This window comes from Sodiomyces alkalinus (assembly GCF_003711515.1).
Source record: "Sodiomyces alkalinus F11 unplaced genomic scaffold SODALscaffold_8, whole genome shotgun sequence".
Classification (NCBI taxonomy): Eukaryota; Fungi; Ascomycota; class Sordariomycetes; order Glomerellales; family Plectosphaerellaceae; genus Sodiomyces; species Sodiomyces alkalinus.
In genome coordinates, this window is record NW_021167086.1 from 306,229 (window position 1) to 326,275 (window position 20,047).

The 20,047-nt window shown below is 47.9% G+C and overlaps 4 protein-coding genes across 4 annotated transcripts; 1 reads left to right on the forward strand and 3 right to left on the reverse strand.

Moving 5' to 3' along the window:
* Window positions 1–656: 656 nt before the first annotated feature.
* On the reverse strand, window positions 657–2,708 carry SODALDRAFT_325355 (Oxysterol-binding protein; the record flags this gene model as incomplete). Its single annotated transcript, XM_028609975.1, has 7 exons — window positions 657–945; window positions 1,036–1,349; window positions 1,485–1,734; window positions 1,812–2,090; window positions 2,202–2,312; window positions 2,402–2,507; window positions 2,594–2,708. 7 exons carry the CDS (start codon window positions 2,706–2,708, stop codon window positions 657–659), a joined length of 1,464 nt encoding a protein of 487 aa, XP_028464571.1.
* A 2,589-nt stretch (window positions 2,709–5,297) lies between these two features.
* Window positions 5,298–7,378, reverse strand: SODALDRAFT_281213 (alcohol oxidase; the record flags this gene model as incomplete). The annotated part of the gene is made up of 2 exons (XM_028608274.1): window positions 5,298–6,780; window positions 6,849–7,378. 2 exons carry the CDS (start codon window positions 7,376–7,378, stop codon window positions 5,298–5,300), a joined length of 2,013 nt encoding a protein of 670 aa, XP_028464572.1.
* A 1,163-nt stretch (window positions 7,379–8,541) lies between these two features.
* SODALDRAFT_340963 (hypothetical protein) lies at window positions 8,542–10,093 on the reverse strand (the record flags this gene model as incomplete). The annotated part of the gene is made up of 4 exons (XM_028613004.1): window positions 8,542–9,127; window positions 9,204–9,577; window positions 9,671–9,738; window positions 9,844–10,093. The coding sequence occupies 4 exons, from the start codon at window positions 10,091–10,093 to the stop codon at window positions 8,542–8,544; spliced, it is 1,278 nt and encodes a 425-aa protein (XP_028464573.1).
* A 380-nt stretch (window positions 10,094–10,473) lies between these two features.
* On the forward strand, window positions 10,474–11,604 carry SODALDRAFT_380260 (hypothetical protein; the record flags this gene model as incomplete). The annotated part of the gene is made up of 6 exons (XM_028615100.1): window positions 10,474–10,564; window positions 10,625–10,881; window positions 11,002–11,057; window positions 11,191–11,260; window positions 11,332–11,427; window positions 11,477–11,604. The coding sequence occupies 6 exons, from the start codon at window positions 10,474–10,476 to the stop codon at window positions 11,492–11,494; spliced, it is 588 nt and encodes a 195-aa protein (XP_028464574.1). The 3' UTR covers window positions 11,495–11,604.
* Window positions 11,605–20,047: the final 8,443 nt, after the last annotated feature.

Here is a 20,047-nt window from a genome sequence, read left to right on the forward strand (position 1 = left end):
GTTGATACCTCTCGCTGCAATGTCCTGAAAGACTGTGGGTTGTTTGAGGCGAGGCTTCCATGTATGATACCCGCGAGAAGTGGTGGAGCGCCGAGGAGGTATGTATTGTGGACGGGACGGCCATATGGCAAGGAGAAGGAGGCGTTCATGGCGTTTTCAGTATGTCCTACGAACCACATCATCAAAGAGTTTGAGAAGCATAGGACAAGATGACCAAACCAAGTTCAGGTCGGAGGGTGTCTTTTCCCTCCTTATTTCATTACCTTGCAGGTTCCCATGAGAAGCAGTTTGAATGCTAAATAAATATTCATCGCTCAGTATTGCCAGGTTGGACCATTCAATCGCCTACATCTACCATGTACCAAATGGGGATGATTGTCCGTCGTCGTCGACTTGGGTGTCGCTGTGGTATCCTTATCCACCTTGCTCTACCTGTCCACATACCATCCTGCCTCTACCTGTCCAGCGTTTTGGGTTAACCTTTTTCCCTCAGACTTTCATAGTTACGCCTCTTCCCATGCCCATATCCTCTCAAACAACAAGACAACGGTCGCCGCAACTCCCATGGGGCCAATGCAAGCAGATATGCATATGCGGTCGACTGGTAGACCCTTCTTTTTCTTTGCTCATTTCGCTGATTCAACCAACCCGCTTTTTCATTTCTTCACTTCCCCGGCCAAGTCCAGGAGCGGCTCATCGGTTTGTATGGCCGTCCCGGTCTCACTCAGCATGGTCTGAATCTCCTTTGGCGAATATCCTCCCTCGGGCGCCGTTTCAGCATCACGGTCTTGAGCAGGCTCCGTCGAGGTCCCCGTCGCTGACTCGGAAGACGAAGCGCCAGGCTTGTGCGGCGGGATGGCATTCACCTGAGAAAACTCCTGGCCCTCCACGATGGGGTAGATGTTCATAATCTGCTCGGCAACTGCCCCGGGCGTGGATCCATCACTACCAAGTACACCAGAAAGTCAGTAAATCTCCCCTTTTCTGGCCTCGGCAGTCAGGATAGGGACAAGGGGCAGGGGGGTAGTTAAGCACATCTTAGCGTTGATGATCCATTCGAGTTCCTCGATGCCCTCCTCGGACCCGCCCGGACCGCCCTTGACGCGCCGGAAGAGCCGTGGATGCCACTCCACGCCGTCGCGAAGACGACTCTCCCGCTCCCTGCGCTGCCGGTCCTCTACCTTGGTCTTCTCGTCGGTGGCAAGGTCGTGGTCGCGGTCTCTCACGGCTTGGGTCGTCTTCTGCCATAGCCTCTGGGATTCTCGGTCTCCTTGCTCCTCGATGGGCCGCACAAGTGGATTGCTCGGTTTCGCTTCCAAGGCGTTGAAGAACATTTCCCTCACTCCGGTCTAGCCAGTGTAAGCCGATCAATGTACCAGCAATCTGAAGAAAAGAAGGGCGGGGAGGGGGAGAATAAGGGAGAAAAAAGAAAAGAAGAATAGGGGATAAAGAAAAATAAAAAAAAAGTAGGGCGTGCAACTCACCTTGACGTCTCGGATGAACATCTCCCCACTCCACAGGCCTGACAGCTCATAGAGGATCTCGCCGGTGCTTTCCCTCTTCACATAACCGCCGATGGCGTTGTAGGTACCTCCGACCCAGCCCTTCACTTTGAATTCGACGTCGGCAACCAAGTCGAGCTCCGGACAGCGTACGTAGCTGTGGTCTCCCAGCTCGTATTTCATTTTGCCGAAAAGGATGCCTCTCGCGTACATGTTGGGTTGGGTCAGGATACTGGATAGACGCGTTGGTCAGCATACAAGGACGGGAAAAGGGGGGGGGGGGGAGGAGAGGAGAGGGCAAGACCGAACTATTTCTCTCCCTTGGTCTTGTCCACGCCCCGGTTCAGGAGGGTCAAGACAGCAGTGCCTTCCATCATACTGGCGGCGGAGTTTCCGAGGAACTTGCTCCGGGGCTTCAGGGTGCCGTCGACTCGGATATGGTGGCCGGGGACCATGTAGAAATAACTCGACTTTGGCGGGTGGTGGGAGGTCTGCTCGGAGATGTAGTAGGCTTTCGACTTGTCGGGCAAGTCCCAGCTGCAGGTGAAGATCTCGCCAAGGACGGGGTTCAGGGGTTTCTTGACGCCTCTGCAGGAGTGGAAAGGGGAAGGGTCAGTACATTGACAGCTATAGGCGGGCGGCCGAAGCTCATGGCGCAAACGAGGGCGGAAATTGGAATCTAGGGCAGCAATGACTCACGGAGGACGGATGTGCCAGCCGCTCAGGTAGAACTTGACGACGGAGACGAATCGTTGCACGGGGTCGTCGATTTCGGGAATGGGGAGGAGCATCTCCGGGTGGCACATGAAGCTGTTGTGGAAGAATACGAATGTCAGAGTGATCCCTCTGGGAAGCTCGCTTGGGCGGTGGGGGAGTGCAAGGCAGGGATGTTTTCTGACTTTGTTATTCTTTCGAGCATACTGCGTGGTTCGAGAATGAACGTCGGCAGGGTGACTCGACCCAGGTCGGCACCCGGTCGAAGCTGGGAGATGATGTGAGTGAGGACTGTATAGAGGGCATTGTCAGCAGCTAGCTGTTGGGAGGTTCGGAAAGTCGAAAGTCGGGGTATATAAAGTGTCGAGTTTACTGACCATTGCCCTGTTCGGGCTCAACCACGAGGATATCATCATCCTCGGGAGCTGGGGACTTTTGGTCGCTTGCGCTGGATCCCGCGCTGGCTGGGTACGACAGCCAACCTGTCAGCATGGCAGTCGATTCAAGAAAACTGATGACGTCGTTTTGGATCGTGGGGAGGCGACGGGAGGGGAGAAGGGGGATGTCGTGGGGAAACGTAAAGCTCTCTGCAAGTCGGAATAAACGAATGCACACGGCTTTATGGGATCGAAAGAGATGCAACGATGGGAAGTGGTATGAAGTAATGGGCAAAGAGGTAAATAGATGATTAATGGTAAAGGTCAAAGCAAGGGTCAAGGTAAAGGTCAAGGTAATGGAGGGGCAAGACTCAACTGAGCGAGATTGTTCTGAGTCGAGTAGGCACATGCACCATGATTTCAGGTGACTGGGCAAGTCCGGTACTGTTCTGTCAGGCTCTTTTTTGTTTTTTTTTTGTCTTATTCTTCCCTTCCCCCTCTCTTTCGTGCAGCAGGTACGAGCAGCAGTGAGAGCACACTAAAAGCTCAGCAGAGACTAGCCCGAAGAAAATGTGCCAGTGTACCTGTATACCGTATAGGAACAAGAACCGTTGCCCCTCCTCGGAAGCGGGGGCACCGGTAAGCTGTGTGCTAGTACGTTGCGTTGTACAGTTGTAGGTATCCCGGATGTAAGGCGGGAGGCGGGGGGGCGCGGGGGTCCAGTTGGAGTGATCAAGATTTCTCGTGTGTAAGTGTGTGGTTGAAACTTGGATTAGGTGGAATGGTCTGAGGTAAAAGTTGAATAGATGGTTGTTTGAGGTAGGATTGTGTCTGGGAGTACCCTAGATGGAAAAAGGCAGGAAATGGTTGAGCTGTCTGTGAATTCACGATGGGTAAATGGATCCCACAGAATAAGCTGAATCAATTGGAACTTTTATTGAGAAGGGAAAAGGAGGAAAGAAAAAGAAAAAAAGAAGACGAAGAAACCAATAAAAAGAGCAATAAAAATTGGGCGAAATTGAGAAACTGGCAGGTCGGCTTCAAGTTTGGCTTCACGTCTGTTGAGTGATTCAAGTGAATCTTTATGAATCGTTTGGTGACGTGTGTTTGTGCATGAATATGTTGCACGCAGTGTTTTTGACGTCGATGGCGGATGGAAAGAAAGAGCAAAGGGAGGTCAAAAGGTCACGTCATGGGTACAAAAAGGGTGAACGAATTGGCAGGGGCAATGCAATAATAAGAGACAAAGACAACCTCGGGAGAAGCGGGACGCTTAAATAATCCGATTTCTGTTCCTCTCTTTCTGACGGAGTGGAGGAAATTAGAGACATGTTGTGCTTTCAAGACAAGTTATATAATTACCGTACAGAAGAGGAAGGCAGCTTTTTATTTGGTATTTACTAATTAGGGTAGGTAATGAGAATGCACCAAGAACCCATTTTTGATAACTTGTGTCTACAGTGTATTTGCATCTTGGAGTACCTTACATTGTACATAGGTACCCATATCCATCGCGATTGACAAGACAAGCCTGGCCCCGCATTCAGATCGGCGAGTGGGAGACCATGAATGTAGGGTTGTGTCTGCAGCAGAACGCCATAGAAGGTCGAAGCAAATTTTGACGGGAGGGGTTGGTGGGTGATGATGATTCCCTCGGTGGTGGGGGTATGGGGTACGAACTACAGTGTAGGGAATTCAATTCAGCCTTCGATAAAGCCTCGCCATAACCAAGGTCCATGTGCAGGTAGGTCGAGCAGAGGCGCCTGTCTAGAGACATCCATGTATTGTATATGGTGTACTTTGTAGGTGTAGGTGTGTGTGTGTGCCTGCGTGTTCAAAGCCAAGAACAAATGGGTACCTTACAATGTATACGAAGTAGCGATGCCTTGATTGCACATGGCAAAATACCTGATAGCATGGACAGGTTCCCAGTTGCCGGAAATGCCTGAACTTGCAAGTACCCGGGCGGTTAGGGTATGGTATTCCCGAGATCCAGACCCTCTGCAGCTCTCAGAGATACAATTTAGGGTAGGGCGGTATCCGACTATCCGACCTCCCAGAACACCATCTCGTGAGGTATGCATGTCTTTTAGATATTGAAGCACATGGCATGGTGGGGACTCTATCCCAGTGTCCCAACACATGACAAGCCACACCTGCCCCTGGGTTCAATACCTGGTACCCTTGTCCAATGTACCGTTGCATGCCCTGCGGAGTGAGGATTAGAAATGTTAACCCAACCAAGTACAAAGATACTATCTCGAAGCCTACCATCTCGAGCCGCTTGCAGAATGGAAATGGATTGCTCTGGACACTTGACGTCCTAGCAAAAGGTACGTGTCCCAGGCCTCCAGAGAAACCCGGGAGGAAGGCGATCTCAGGACATTCGCATCAGCATCTGTCGCGGACTTCAATACCCATTGAGATGAGAAACCGACGTTGCCTTGACCGAAGTACTGCATACGACGTAAGCATCAGCGACACCCGCCACAGGTAAGTCGGCCGGGTGGCTGACCAAAAGTCACGGCGGTACTCAGTACGGACTCGGTGGTGGGGTCATGGCCCGGAGGGAATTCGACCATGCTGTCACGTGGCCTACACGGGTTAAGTAAGCGAATGGAGAGAAACGGTCAACTGGTGCCTATCGCGTTCTTATCTGCAAGATATCTACACTAGAGCCGAGCCCCATCACAGTCGTCCTCACTCACGCCTGGCCAAGAATCACCTCGGACGCCTTCTCGCTGACCATAAACGTCGCAATGACGGGGAACGAGCCAGGCGTGCGAGGAAACACACTCGCATCCACGACCCGCAGCCCCCTCACGCCACGAACGCGAAACTCGGAATCCAACACGGCCATCTCGTCATCGTCCGCGCCGATGGGACACGTGCTGGTGACGTGATGCCCGAACGCATCGTCGCGAATCCACGCCTCGTCCGCCTCCGGGTCCGCACAGCTCCCGTCCGGGTTCGGCCCCGCAGCACACGGCGGGTGCGTGATCTCCACGGGCGCCGCGCCGCCCCTCACGCGCCCGAACGCGCGCCGTCCCCACGCCACGCCGTCCTTGATGGCGCCGATATCGACGTCCGCACCCTCGGCGAACAGGTGGAAATTGATCTCCGGCATCTCGGTCGGGTCGGCGGACCGCAGCTTCACCACCCCGCGCCGGTTCTGCGGCCGCATCTTGACCATGTGCATCCCCCACGTGTTGGGCGGCTCGCGGAACTCCTGTCCCGTGGCCGGCCAGAAGCCGCGGAAGGCGAACGGGCCGGCGAAGATGGTCAGGTCGCGCTCCCCGTCGGCGCTGTGGTTCGATCGCAGGAGGAAGGCGCTCGTGTTGGGCCCCGCCCGCGCGTAGGGGCCTTTGCCCTGCAGCCAGAGGTCGTAGCAGGGGTCGTCGCCCGGCGCGCCGTCGCGCCTGCAGGTCGGGTCCGGGCCCGAGGGGGGGTCCGCGAAGGTGAAGTTCTGGGCCGCGAGCCCCGTGATGGCGATCTCCTGGCTGTCTTGCATGTTGGTCCCCACGCCGGGGAGCGGGGCGACGACGTCGATGCCGTGCTGCGCCAGTTCGGCGGCGTCGCCGATCCCGCTGAGCTTGAGGAGCTGCGGGGTGTTGAAGGCGCCGCCGCTGAGGATGACTTCCCTGCGAGCGTAGGCGCGGCCGGGCGTCCCCTTGCTGGACGGGTCGTGCCTCCTATCGCCCTGGTATACGCTCTTGCCCTCGAGGAACTCGACGCCGACGGCCCTCGGCTGGTCCGATTCGGATTCGGAGGGGTGGGAGAAGAGGACGCGCGTGGCGAGCGTGTTGAGCTGGAGGTGGAGGGGGTATTTCTTGGTACAGGCGCCCTTGTCTCGCGCGTTGAAGGTGGAGAGGATGTAGTTGCGGGCGCTGACGCGACCCCATGTCTCGTTGACGTGGAAGGGGAGCGCCCACAGGCCCTCGGTGAAGTCTCGTTCGGGGTCGAGGTAGTTAGCGTCGGCGGTGAGGAGCGTCGGGAGGTCGGCGGGGTCCTTCCCGAGCTCCTCGGCCATGGCGGTCATGATCTCCACGGCCTGGGGGGAGGAGAGGTACTGGTTGCCGTCTCCGATGGTTACGTCTACGTAGCCGTCGAAGCCGTGGCCCTCGGTTCCTTCGGGGAGGTAGGTGTTGCGCTCCAGCTTTGCGAAGATTCTTCGCATGTTGGCCGCACTAGAGGACCATTGTAAGTCAGCAAGTCAACTTGGGCTTTATCGTATTTCCTAGGGGCATTGACCAACCTCCATGTGCCATCACCGGTGATGTTCTTCACATAATTCCAATCACTATCATTAGGAAGCAGGACAGCTCCGGCGTTGATGACAGAAGACCCGCCCAGCGTAGCGCCGCGCGGGTAATTCACACCGAGGACTTCAGCCCCCTCGGGCTCGGAGCCGCCCGGGCCGACCCACTGCGAGCCGTCGGGGAGGCGCCAGACGAGATGCTGGAACTTCTTGGTCTGCTCCAGGTCGTCGTAGTGCTTGACGTAAAAGTCCCAGTGCAGGCTCTCCTTGATGCCGGTGGTGGCGAAGAAGGAGGCCACGTTGGTGGCCGGGTCGGCGATCTCGTTGTCGCCGGCCTCGATGAGGAGAGTCTCGAAGCCGGCGCGGGCGAGGTTGCTGGCGAGGGGACCGCCGCCGGGGCCGCTGCCTACCACGATGTAGTCGTAGGTGGCGTCCTCGCGGGGTGCGAGGGCAACGGAGGCGGAGGAGGCGGTGGTGGCCGCTGCCCCTAGCAGGGCTAGGAGTCGCAACGGTCGATTGGGGCGCATGGTGTGTGACTGAGTGGGTGTTGTAGTGTTGTGGTGCTGTGGTGCTGTCTTGCAATCTGGACGGACGGAGCACGACTTGTCACGACGAACCTTTCCCTAAAGTTCATGTTCATGTTGGAGGCGAAGGGGTCCTATTTGAAAAGACTTGGGTGAACCTCGGCCGATCCATATATCGCGGCATCCTCTTTCGATTGCAATCTTACGTCTTACCCTGATGGGACTTTGACATGCAAGTGTGTGGTAGAGATGTGCATGTGGACAGGGGAAGCAACGGTGTCGTCTTGGTTTCACAACACATTGAACGCACCAGACTTGGTAATGCCCCCGAGAGGGCATTACCTGATGCTGAGCAATTTTGTCGTGCATCGGGGAATCGACCGGCAATTGTAGAAGTAGATGCACTGCAAGTGGCAACGGACATGTCTATATTCAGGGGTCGCTTGACCGAGTGAGCACTACAGCTGACGAGGGCAGGGTTCAGGGGTCAACTCTGGAGAAGTGGAAGAAAAAGAAGGATAGAAAGAATAAATAAATAAATATGAAAAAAAGGGGGAAACCAAATACACAGCATAAACACCACGATGCGACCCTACCCCGGACGCAGGCCCATCTTCCCCGACATGTTGGTAAGAAATAGATTAAGTGGAGTTTAGCCAGAGTCGAGACTCCTGTCTTTTATTCCATGTTCTCCTTTCAGGGCCGAAGACTGGGTTGTCGACATGCCGGGTGTTTTCTTTTTCTCTTCTCAACCTTTCCCGTTCTCCACCACTCGTAGGTCATATATCATAAATCGCCCGCAGCTGTCTCCGTCAACCGATGATGTGCATAGAAACCTTGACGTCAAATCTGGGGAACCAACATTGTGGATGCACGTGTTGGATTTGTTGGCTTGACCGAAGACTGCAAGTGAACAGAACAATGATCTTGGACAGCACGAGAGTGTTGTCGATTGTGTCGGTATTATCATATATGATATATAATATATTAATTAATATATTAATTAATATATTAACACACCCTTGGGTGAAACGCAAGGCCCAACGCCCGCACACAAGTCTCTGTGGTTCACTGGTTCTTATATAGGTATGGCATAGGAGGGTATAGGTATCCGGTAAAATCGCTTGCGTAGGAAAAAGAAGAGGAAAAAGAAAAGAACGCGCCGATCAATGCCTTTCCGGCTCAAACGGACTAACATGCTGGGTAACCACCGTCGTCGTCTGAATCCCATCCACCACACTCGACGCCGGCGACTCGTCTCCCACCACCCTCGACCCAACCCCGCGATCCCCCTTCCGCCCCGCGCTGACGCTAATGCTGTACTCCCCACCAGGAGGCACCAGCGACGGCATCTTCATCTCGCTGGCCGCCAGCTCGATGCTGTCCCGGTCCTGCAGGGACCGCGTGCTGTCGGACCTCCCGAGGGCGGACTTGCCGAGCCGGGTACCGCCGCCACCGCCGCCGCCGCTGCCGCTGCTGTTGGGAAGGCGGCTGCCGGCGTGGACGTAGGCGCCGAACCCGTAGCCGGAGCGGGGGTGGGGGTGGTGGGTTCGGCGGGCGGAGGAGCCGGCGAAGGCGCGCGGCATGAGGGTGGAGAAGAGGGGGCGGAGGGTGGGCAGGCAGGCGGCGATGACGGCGATGGAGACCTCGAGGAAGGACCAGGTTGCGGCGTCGACGTTGTCCCAGTTGGGGTCGTCGGTGGAGGCGGCGACTTTGAGGGTGCGGATGCGGATGATGGAGATGATGCAGGTTCTGTTTTGTATTTCGAGCACAGTTGTCAGTTGGATGGGCCTTTTGGTGGAAGAGGACATAGGGAACATGAACGTACAACAAGCCCAACCCGAAAACGCCGACCAACATCAGCTTTTGCCTCCGCGGGAGTTGCAGCGACCGGATCACAGGCAAAGGCATGGCGAAGATGATAAAGTCGGTGGCCACGTTGATGGAGGCCATGACATACCAGATGGCGAGCGAGTCGAGGCAGCGGCCGGGGATGGTGGCGTCCCAGAACTTCTCGACGGGCATGCAGACCATGGGCAGGAGGAAGCAGAGGGTGACGGCCCATGCGACGAGGAAGGCGATGCCGTAGAAGGTGATGGTTTGGATCATGCCGACGGGGAAGATGCGGCGGTATTGCAGCAGGATGGAGATTTTGACGAGACACATGGAGACGTTGTACACGACGATGGAGCTGTAGAAGGCCTAGATGAGTGTCTGCTGTTAGTACGAGGGCAGCATGAAGAACAGAGACCAGAGACCAGAAAAGAAAAGAAAAAAAAACATAAGAAAACGGACCTTCATGTAGGGGACAAAGTGTTCGTCTGGCTGCACCCAAGTATGTGATCCGAGGCCATATTTGCTCTCTACACCAACGCGAGCACAGGTCAGTATACGGTAGTCCACCCCCCTCCCCTCTCGCCAGGCGGCCAGGGCCCAGGGGAAATAAAACGAATCTCCTTTGATCTCACCTATCCCAATGGCAACGGCAGTCCCAATGGCCAAGACCTGAGCAACCACCATGATGCCATCGTCGAGACCAAACCTCCGCACCAGGAACAGACGCGTGATGGAGCGGAGGGTGACGGCCAGCGTGGACAGCGCGGCGCCGACGACCAAGATGGCGCAGATCTCGGCGAAACGGGATTCGTCGTCTCGGGAGCGATCGATCACGTCCAGCGCCGGGCCGTCACCGCTCGCATTGGCGCGCCGGACTTTCATGGCGAGTGCAAGGTATCTGATTCTCTGTGCTCCCTTTTCTTCCCGGCTGTTCTGTTTTGACGATCGGGCGGCACGGTTCGAGAGAAAAAGAAGAAACAAAAAGAGGAACCTCCAGTGAATTTACACCATGATAGTTGTCGAAAAGCCTGTAAAGGACTCTCTCTTCCGGGACACTGTGCTCGTGCTGGGGAAAAAGAGAGCGAAACACTGCTTTTTACCTAACGTCCCCTTATTATCATCTCTTAACCACTTGGACTCTACAGTTGTACGGCCGCCGGCAGAGCAAAATAGAGAAAGCCTCACCGAGCCTAATACCAAAAAGACTAGACTGTTATTACTGCGTGTGCGTTACTACACCAGCGCCGCATGGTGTATCCCAGATGCCCAGCGCCCAGGATGGCTCTACCAAAAAGTTGGTCGTCTCACTTGGATGCATCCAGGGGGCCGTGCGGTCTCGACGAGTCAGTGCAAGTAAGTGTAAAAGTAAGTAATTACCCAAAATACGGCAGTGGGCTGATAAAGGCTGGGAAGATCCATACTGGACCGCATGCACCTCCCGGACTCGTGTTAGTTCTGGGGGTCGACCGAGTTCCGTTCTTCTCCCCGAGTCATACCAAAGTCCCCATCTGGTGCTACCTACGAATCGGCAGATGGCGTCCAGAGTGGTAATACAGAACACACGCAGTCTCGTCGAGTCGTCTCGCATAGACGACTACCAGGCATCCCCGCCTCGGACGGTCAAGTCCATCACAACAGGGTCACACCACTCCCACTCTGCTATATACGTTGTACGTCGTAGAAACGCCTAGTTAGCGTTCTCCTCAGTGTTGTTGGTTGCCGGTGCAGTACGCCCTAAGCTAGACTAGGTAATGAAGAGAGGGCTAACAAGGAGTGACCCCTGACATGAGCGGTGCACGATCCTCCGCGACCCTGACTACCGCGACTCATTCCAATGGGGCAATCCGTTCGTTGAAGAAGGACTTTTCTACTAGCCCTCATCCTACTTTTTTTTTTTTAGACCGGTTCGCACTATCTAAACTGCCCAGGACGACTTAGACTACCTACCACCTAGCCAGCCCTAGACGAGGGCACACGAGTCAGTCAAACGACAAACTCAAGGCGAGCCGAGAGCTTAACCCGTTCAGTCAGTCAATAGCCCCCGTCAACGTCAGTAATAAACATTCCGCGCGCATTGAAAACGTTCCGTTCCGGTTGTCTTGGTTCAAGTCGTCGCAAAGCCTACCAGTAGGGAGGATGTGACAGGACGACGCCACGAAGCCAAGGTCTTGGGACTGCACCACCCCTTCCCTCGCGGGGGGTCCATGCGGTTCAAAGTGCGTACAACGTATGCACGTCGAGGATTCCTCACATGGGGTGGCCAAGGGCCCAGAAGAATCCTGAAAGGGAAAGTTGAGAGAAAAGAAAGAAGGAGGAAAAGAAAGGGAAAAAAGGGGGGTGATGGGAAACATGAACAGAACTCGGTTCTTCTTCCACACCTCGAAACACAGGGCAACATTATCGTCAACCGGATAGCACCGCCGAGATATGAACCTTGACCCCTAATACGAGGTTACAGGTAAACTGATATCTAAGGGTGAGGCTAGCCTGAGGGTAGGTATAGGGCGGAGTAGGGCGGAAAGTTAAGCTAAGGGTTACTATAGGGCGAGGTCTATGCTAGGTTATATAATATACGTGTATGCCTTAAGTAAGGAATCGGGCCTTAATAAGAGGGGTATATAAGTAAGGGGTAATATTAAGGTAGATAGTGATAAATTAAAGAAAGACTAGGAAATAGTTCGGAAATAATTCGGGAACGATTCGGGAATAATTAGTAGTTTATTAAAGATAACTTCCTATACAGAATTAGATCTGGATAGTAAGATTTAGTAATAGGAAGAGCTTAAAGGCTTAGAAGATTAAGAAGATGATTTTCAGAATCTTAGATTCGTTAAGAATAAAAATCAAAGACTATATCTTTATAGATTATACCCGAGCCGATAACCTCCACGGGATATAATCTAAAGGAATTAAGTTAATTAGGTGAATATATACTAAATAGTATATTATAATTTACTTTACTAACTAATATTAGATTCTATCTAACGCCGAAAGTATCTTAATTCTTATCTCTGCTTTTATATATAGTAATAGACGACTTACCCTAGGCTCTCGCGCTATAGAGGTGGATAATATCCTTTATATAGCCGGAATTCCTAAGATACCTTAAACGTCTCCTGCTAGGGTGGCTATAATTATTCTAGTAGAGGTTCTAAGTAATAAGGAGAAGAAATCCCCTTAGAAAATAGTAAGGTTTAGCTTTATCTACCTTATTTATTACTTCTATTAACTAATATATCTCTAGATCCAGTACGAAATAGCTCGAAAATAACCTGGTTTCCGGGCGACTAGCGCCATACTTAGTAATACCCCTGTTTTCCGTTATATATATACGTGTTAAGGGGGTAAAGCTTATTAATATCTTTCTTAATTAGACTTCTATCACGAGAGTATTACGCCGTAATTACTTAATTAGATTAGCGTATAAAGGGCCGAAGTAAAAAAGCTAACCGTGTAGAAGAAAGCTTTAGGGTAAAGAAAACGCGTTTAACGTGAAATTAATACTAATATATTTTAGATAGGCTTAAGCAGTAAAAGGAAGATTCACTAAAAAGACTACCTATATAGACGCGGACTAAGTATATTTCCTAGTAGTAGACTCTAGTATCTACTATATAAGTATAACCTTATAAAATTCTATATCCTTTCGGATTTATTCTAATTAAGTATAGTATCTTATAAACTTCTAATAGTATCGTATACGGTGCCGGTCTTAGATACTATCGGACACGACGTGTTATTATTTTCTCGCGATTATTCTATTAGTCTATTACCCTTATATAGACCTTATAAAACGCGCTTTTAATCCTACGATAAACGGTATCCTTACGAATCTAAATAAGAACTACTACTTTTTCACGATTAATTATAGAAAATGAAGGATATATAGTGCGTTAATTTAGAAATAACCTAGAGATATCCCGGAAACGATTCTGGAACGATTTAGGACCGATTTAGGAACGATTAGGAAACGTTTCGGGTAATATTTTAACTAGATACACTAACGCTTAGAAACAGATAAAGTTTATCTCGCGGGGCCTAGCGAAATCTAAAGTCGAAAATATAACGTCGAATTTCGATTTTTTATTCTATACGATTTCGATATAACACTATAGATTATTATAACCTCCTATAGAATATATACTGACCCTCCCCTACTCCTATTAAAAGCCCCCTTATTAGTGATTAATAGGATTACTAGAGTTATCGCGAAAATTAATAAACCGATAATAACACTAACCGTATTCCTTAAATTAAGTAAACTTAAGGAATTTATCGCTAAGTTTAAAGGGTAGACGATTATAGATATTTATATTAGTCTTACGAATACTAACTACCTTCGATATATTATTCGTAAATAGCAGATTATCCTATTCCCTTAAGGCGGTCGGAGTATTACTTTAGTACTCGAGCAGATAAAAAAAGTAAATTAACGGTTATATATAAGTATTCTACTTACTAAAATACGCGATATATTCTAATAAAACCCCTCTAGTATATTTAGCACTTATACTAATCACGATATAATTATATAGTGATCTGTTTTTTTAAAGAGCAGGTAAAGTAGTAGAAGTTCCCAGATATAACTTCTTTCTTCGTCGATACTAACTATAAATATATTAGCGGTATAGAGTAAAAAGAAATTATTTAGGCCTGGTATAGTCCTAACTTAGAGCGAGGTATATTTCTAAATCGTTTCCGAATTATTTCCGAATCGTTTCTGAATATTTCTGAATATTTCTGAATATTTCTGAATCGGTTCGGAATCGTTTCTCGATTTTTTCTAATATATAATAGTGCTGCTTTTAGTAAGGTGCTATATAAACTTAGAAATAATAGAGATATATCTTTATATATTTCGATAGGTCTTCCGTATCCTAAAGGATAAGTATACGATACTAATCTAGTAGAAATACCTCTATAGTACTAGTCTTCTTAGGGTAACCTTAGATTAGGCCTTACTAGTAATTTAAGGATTCGGAAAATATCTTTAGGAAAGATATCGGTTAGAAGAATTATAGGAAGTATAGGTAACTTACTATATTTAACTCTATATAGTTTATTTTCGGCGAGGAATTAAAAGTATTCTAGGAGGTGACTTAGAAAGAGGCGAAGGCTTATTGTACCGGGTTATAATAAGTCTGCTAGAATACTAGACGAAGGAGGATTATAATAACCTTTATAATAAGATTAGCCGTGAGTCTGCCCCGCGAACGATCTAAAAATTCCTTAAAAACGATTCGGACACGATTCGGATATAATTAAGAAACGATTCCGGAACGATTCGGAAATATTTCCCGGGGTATTTAGATACTAACCTATATCCTAAGGAGAGTTCCTTAGTACTATAACTAGGCGATTTATAAGCGGCTTCTATATATCGCGGTAGGATTTTATTAAGCTACTTCTAATATACCGGTTAAGAATTAGGCACTGATTTCGGATAATTCGAATACTATTAAGGTAATATACTAAGCTTTATACGGATAGACTAGATAAAATATCTATATCCTTAAAGTGATTAATAGGTGAGTTTACCATATAATACACCTAATATACTGGCTAACCTTTTTAGATATCGGGATTATAATTAGAATCTAATCTTAAGAGATTTTACTACGCGCTCTCTTTAAGTCCCGGGCTTATAGCGAAATACTAGTATAAGCGGTCGGCTTAATAATCATTTTAGTCGGAAAAGTAAGTCTAACTATATCCTTATACGTACTATAATAGTTATTAATAATACTTTATTATAGAGCGAAAACTATGTAAGATAAATATAGAGCGGGATAAAAATATCCGCGATCGCTTACGAAGCCGTATAATAAACGCTAGCCGGTTAATCTTAAGGTTACCTCTTAACCCTTTACAAGATTTCGGGGTCTTTTATCTAGATAATCCTGGATTAGACTCCCGAAGTTCGCTAGCCAGAAGTGTAAGAAGTGTATTATTAAGCGGGGTTCCTCTAAGACGCTTATAAAGTCAGCGCTAAAATATATATAATCTTTATTAATAAGCTACCTTAGGCTAGACTTAAGCTTTATAAGCGTTTATATCTTTTAAGGAGAGGAATCTAAGTATAGAGGAACGTCGACGCGAAATAGCTCGGAAAGATCGTTAATTAGAGGCGGAAATTAAAAGGTAAAGGCTTAAGAACGAGCGGCGTTTTTAGCTAGAATTAAGGCGGATTAAACTAAATAGAGAGCTTTTACTTCGTGAAAAGTAATCGAGTTAGGAAAAGAGGGAATAGTTTAGGCGTCGAAATCGTTATCTATTATTTTTATTTAAGAAAAAACCCCCTATAGTAAAAAAACTCCTTTAGGTATATAATTATTATTAATAAGACTAAAAAACCGGAATACCGATACCCCGGAAACGTTTCCCTAAAGATAATCTACTCCTCGTTATTAGGAGTCGTGGCACGCGCCCGAGAGACGCGATGGTTTCGGGGAGGCGGGCGGGCAGTAGCGGGAAAATCTAGTAAAATAACTATTAGCTTAATACTTCTTATTCTAGGGGCGATTACTAATTTACCGGAAACCACTTCCCTATTAGCTATTTTATTATAGCGGTATTCGGCCTAAATAGTGTAAAGATAGTTATAGTACGGCGGGGGGTAGTCTAGGAAATATATACTATTAGCTAAAAATACTAGGAAAAAAATAACACGGAGTATACTACGACTAATAGAGTTCTACTCTATATAGGCCTAGTAATATTCCTCCGGGCACTAACTAAAAAGATCTAGTTTTATACGAAGGATATCGGGCTAAGAAATAAGATATATTAGTAATCGTTTCTAAATCGTTTTTAAATCGTTTCTAAATCGTTTCTAAATCGTTTCTTATATTTCTATTATTATTCCGGGGAACATTACGGAGATATAGGTCTTTCGCCACTGCTTTAGCCTTAGGAGGGGTGTTAAGCTCTGCGTTAACACTAAGGGCTAGTCGCTGTATCGACCGGTAATATTAGGCGGTACGGGCGTTATCGCGGGCGTTAAGGGAGCCTATAGCGCTCGTATTGTATAGGCAGGACCACGATATAGTCTATAGGGGATCTAGGGGGGATCCACTCTATAACTAAGGGCTCCGGATATCGGGGACTTCGGGCATTAGGATATAATAAGGGTGGATACCGGAAAAGACCGGATAGGATCTAAATAATATAGTACCTATAATAGAGTCTTTACCACCTAAATTAAGGGCATAAGAGACTCTCCTAGATATAACTTAATAGAATATACACACACGAGATTTCTACTCTACTAAGTTAATTATTTAAGTGCCTTTTAACGTGCGATAGTTATAAGCCCGGTTTATAACGCCTAAACGATAGATATTAATAAGGCTACCCCTATTCTACTATAAAAGTAATTATATCTATATAGGCACTCTTAAATAACTACTATTAACCTGATTAGAGTAATTAAGCGATTAATCAACCTACTAACCTATCTATTAATTAATTAATTAACCGATAAACTAATAAAGATATCTTCTAACGTATCTAACGCCGAATAGAAGGCGGCCGCTATTACCCTCGTTAACTAAAGGGATTAGGCAGTTTAGGAGCGCGCTATACGCGGTAAATCGGCCTTCTACTAGGATAACTACCTAAATCTAAAGCTAAGCGATAAGGAGGCTAACGCCTATCTCCTCCTTATACCTACGCCGCCTAATATTCGTAAATATAAAGCCCTCGCCGTGGACCCTAACGCGGAGGAGGCCACGGCCACTACCGTCACGGCTACTCCGTCTTCCACTATCACGCTAAAGGGCGATAAGGCCACGGACGCCACGGACGCCGTTACTATAGCCGTTACCACGGCCGTTACTATGGCCGCTAGTAAGAGGAAGACGGCCGCTCGCCGGAAGGTTACGGCCGTAACGAAAGAACCACCGACTAGGACGCCTATATCTATCGACGACCTCTTTAAAAAGAGGCGTACGCGCTACCTATAAGATCGCCGTATATACCACGAGGAAAAGGTAGACTACGACGCGTAGTAGAAGGAGTTTAATAAGGTACGCTCCTATATCGAAAGGACCGTATACACTATATTACGTAACCTCCTCGCCTAGCTATAGGATAACACCGTAAATAACCCGTAGGTCTAGATTACTCTCCTGCACGCGTATATAGGACTAATATCTATAAACCTTCGTAAGGAAGCCCTAGTCCTTTACCGACGATATACTACACCTATAAAGGCTATACCTAAGGATATAGACGCTTAGGTAGTAAGCTAGGAAATAGCGATAATATACTATAAATATATAGGCGTTTTAGAGCTATTAAGCACGGACTATTAGGTAAAAGACGCGTTAAAAGCTATTAGACCTATTACCCAGGAATAGAGTAATAACTACCTAGTAAATAACTACGATAAGATTACGGAAAATGAGCTAACGATTAACGACTTCGTAAAGGCTCTAAGGGCGGTTCTTAGTAATATAAAGAGCCTATAATCTACCGCTATAAAGCCTAGAGTTAGGAGAGGCACCTTTAACACCCTTAGGAACCTCCCCGATACTAAGGATACTACTAATAATAAAGATAATAAAAAGCGTCCTTATAGTAATACGTCCGTAAAGGCTATCCCTCCCGTAATAAGGAGGCCTTACGAGATATATAAGAATACCTATACTACCGCCGCCTATTAATACGTAAGGCCGGATATACGCCCTTATACCTAGCGTGGCCGTGAAGATATTATAAAGGTCGCGGAAAAGAAGATACGTATTTATAGTTTTAAAAGCCGCGTGGACACCACGATACAGAAAAGGCGGGAAGTAGTAGCTACCACCGCTAATAAGATAGAGGAAGTCTAGGAAGATTAACTCTATAATACTACGCCTACTACTATAGTCTATAAAGACCTATCCGTCACCGCGACGGGGAGACTAAGAGCCCCCCTAACCTAGGGGGTAGCGCGTCGTCGTACGATAACACTATTAAGATTATAATAAGAATAGGGGATATCCCTTTCTATTAACTAAGCCAGAGCGCTATTATACTACGCGATCCTAGACTTAGGATCGTTAATCTATATTTTTAATAATCGAGGCCGTTTTACGGCTATTAGACTACCCACGAATACTTTATCTTTATCCCTTTAGGTGGGTACTTATAAGGCTTCTATTCTCGGATACGGAGACGTTAAGCTACGTGTATAATCCTTATCGGGTATAAAGAGGCTACTACGCCTCCGTAACGTTATATACTATAAGGAATTCATTACTAATATCGTCTCGGAACGCTAGCTACGCCTATAAGGCTACCGCTAAGATACCGTAAACGATACTATTATTAGCTCCGCCGACGACCGGCCTATCTATAAGCTACTAGATATCCACGGCTAGTATATAATCGAGCGCGTAAAAGCTATGGCCGCTACCGCGTTCGCGGTCTCGGTAAGGTATCCCCGCGATAACCCGTATAGAAGATCACGATAACCGCGGTAACCGTAGAAGACTACGGTATAACGGTAGCACGAACGCCTTAGCTACTACGGCACTAATACTCTCGTAAAGATCGTTAACGCTATTTAGGGGGTAAAGATAAAAGGACCTTATATAACGGACTATAACGCGTATAGGTAATCGTAAGTGCCTACGTAGATCCGGCGGATACTATCTCTTCACCCGTTAAAGCCCGGAGAGGCCCTAGCTATTGATTTTTATAATCTAGAAGAGGCGGAGTAGTTAGCGGGCGGACTATATAAGTCTATTATATTCGTTATAGATATATATATAGGTTATACGTAGGATTATTACCTATAGAAGAGAGACTAAGGCTCTATCCTGCACGCTCTAAAGGACGTTTTTACCCTGCTTAAGACCTAATTCGACGTTAGGCCACGCGTTCTATAGGCCGATTCTAAGATATTCTAGCACCTAGAAGTCGTTGCTTTCCTCGCTGCTAAGGGGGTAGAAGGCTAGCCGTTAGCACTATATTTATAGGATTAAAATAGTGTTATAGAACGGATTAAAGGTATCGTTAAAAGGAGGGCGAGGGCTATAAGGATTAGGGCTAATCTGCCTATATCTATCTAGCCTAAGATCTTTAAGACTGCTATATATCTATATAATAGGACGCCACGATATATTAATAACTAGCGAACGCTATACGAAGGTGTTAGGCGTAGGATATAAGGAAGACTTAGGAGGTACCAGGATATGGCAGTAGACTACGCAGTGGACTACCGGCTGATTGATGAGTGGATATTTGTTATATAAGACGGGGAGCTGGACCATTCCAGAAGGAAGGGGTCAGCGATTATCTCTCCTCTACACTACCACCTACCTTTGAGATACTCTTCCTATTGACCACCAGTTGACCTATAGTTGGCCTCCCCTTGCATAAGACTACGATCCTTGTCTGTCACTCCCTACCACCCTTTGGTCCTTGTCTCTTCGGGGTAGACCCATATCTCCTTCTTGACAGAAGGCCTACGCGGCCGTTAACCTAACCTTACGCACCTATAAGCTTACGGCTATAAAGCCTTTATAAAAACGCGCGATATCTAAGCTAAAAGGAACCGCCTATAAAGGTTAGAACCGAAGGTATAGATCGGTTATCACGTCGGATACTAATCCTCGAATAGCTTCCGTATTTAGCGGCTATACCTAACGGATATTATCACTATAAGAGACGTGGTCTTTAACGAAGATAAGATATTTAACGGTAGGATTAAAACGCTATAAGCTATGGCTTCCGCTAAGGAAATCGGGGAATATCTATAATCTATCCGTATCACCTAATCTAATAAGACCGCGAATAGGCTGCTATTAAGGGGTATAGCCGTAGACGTATTAGATCTTAAGTCGGAAG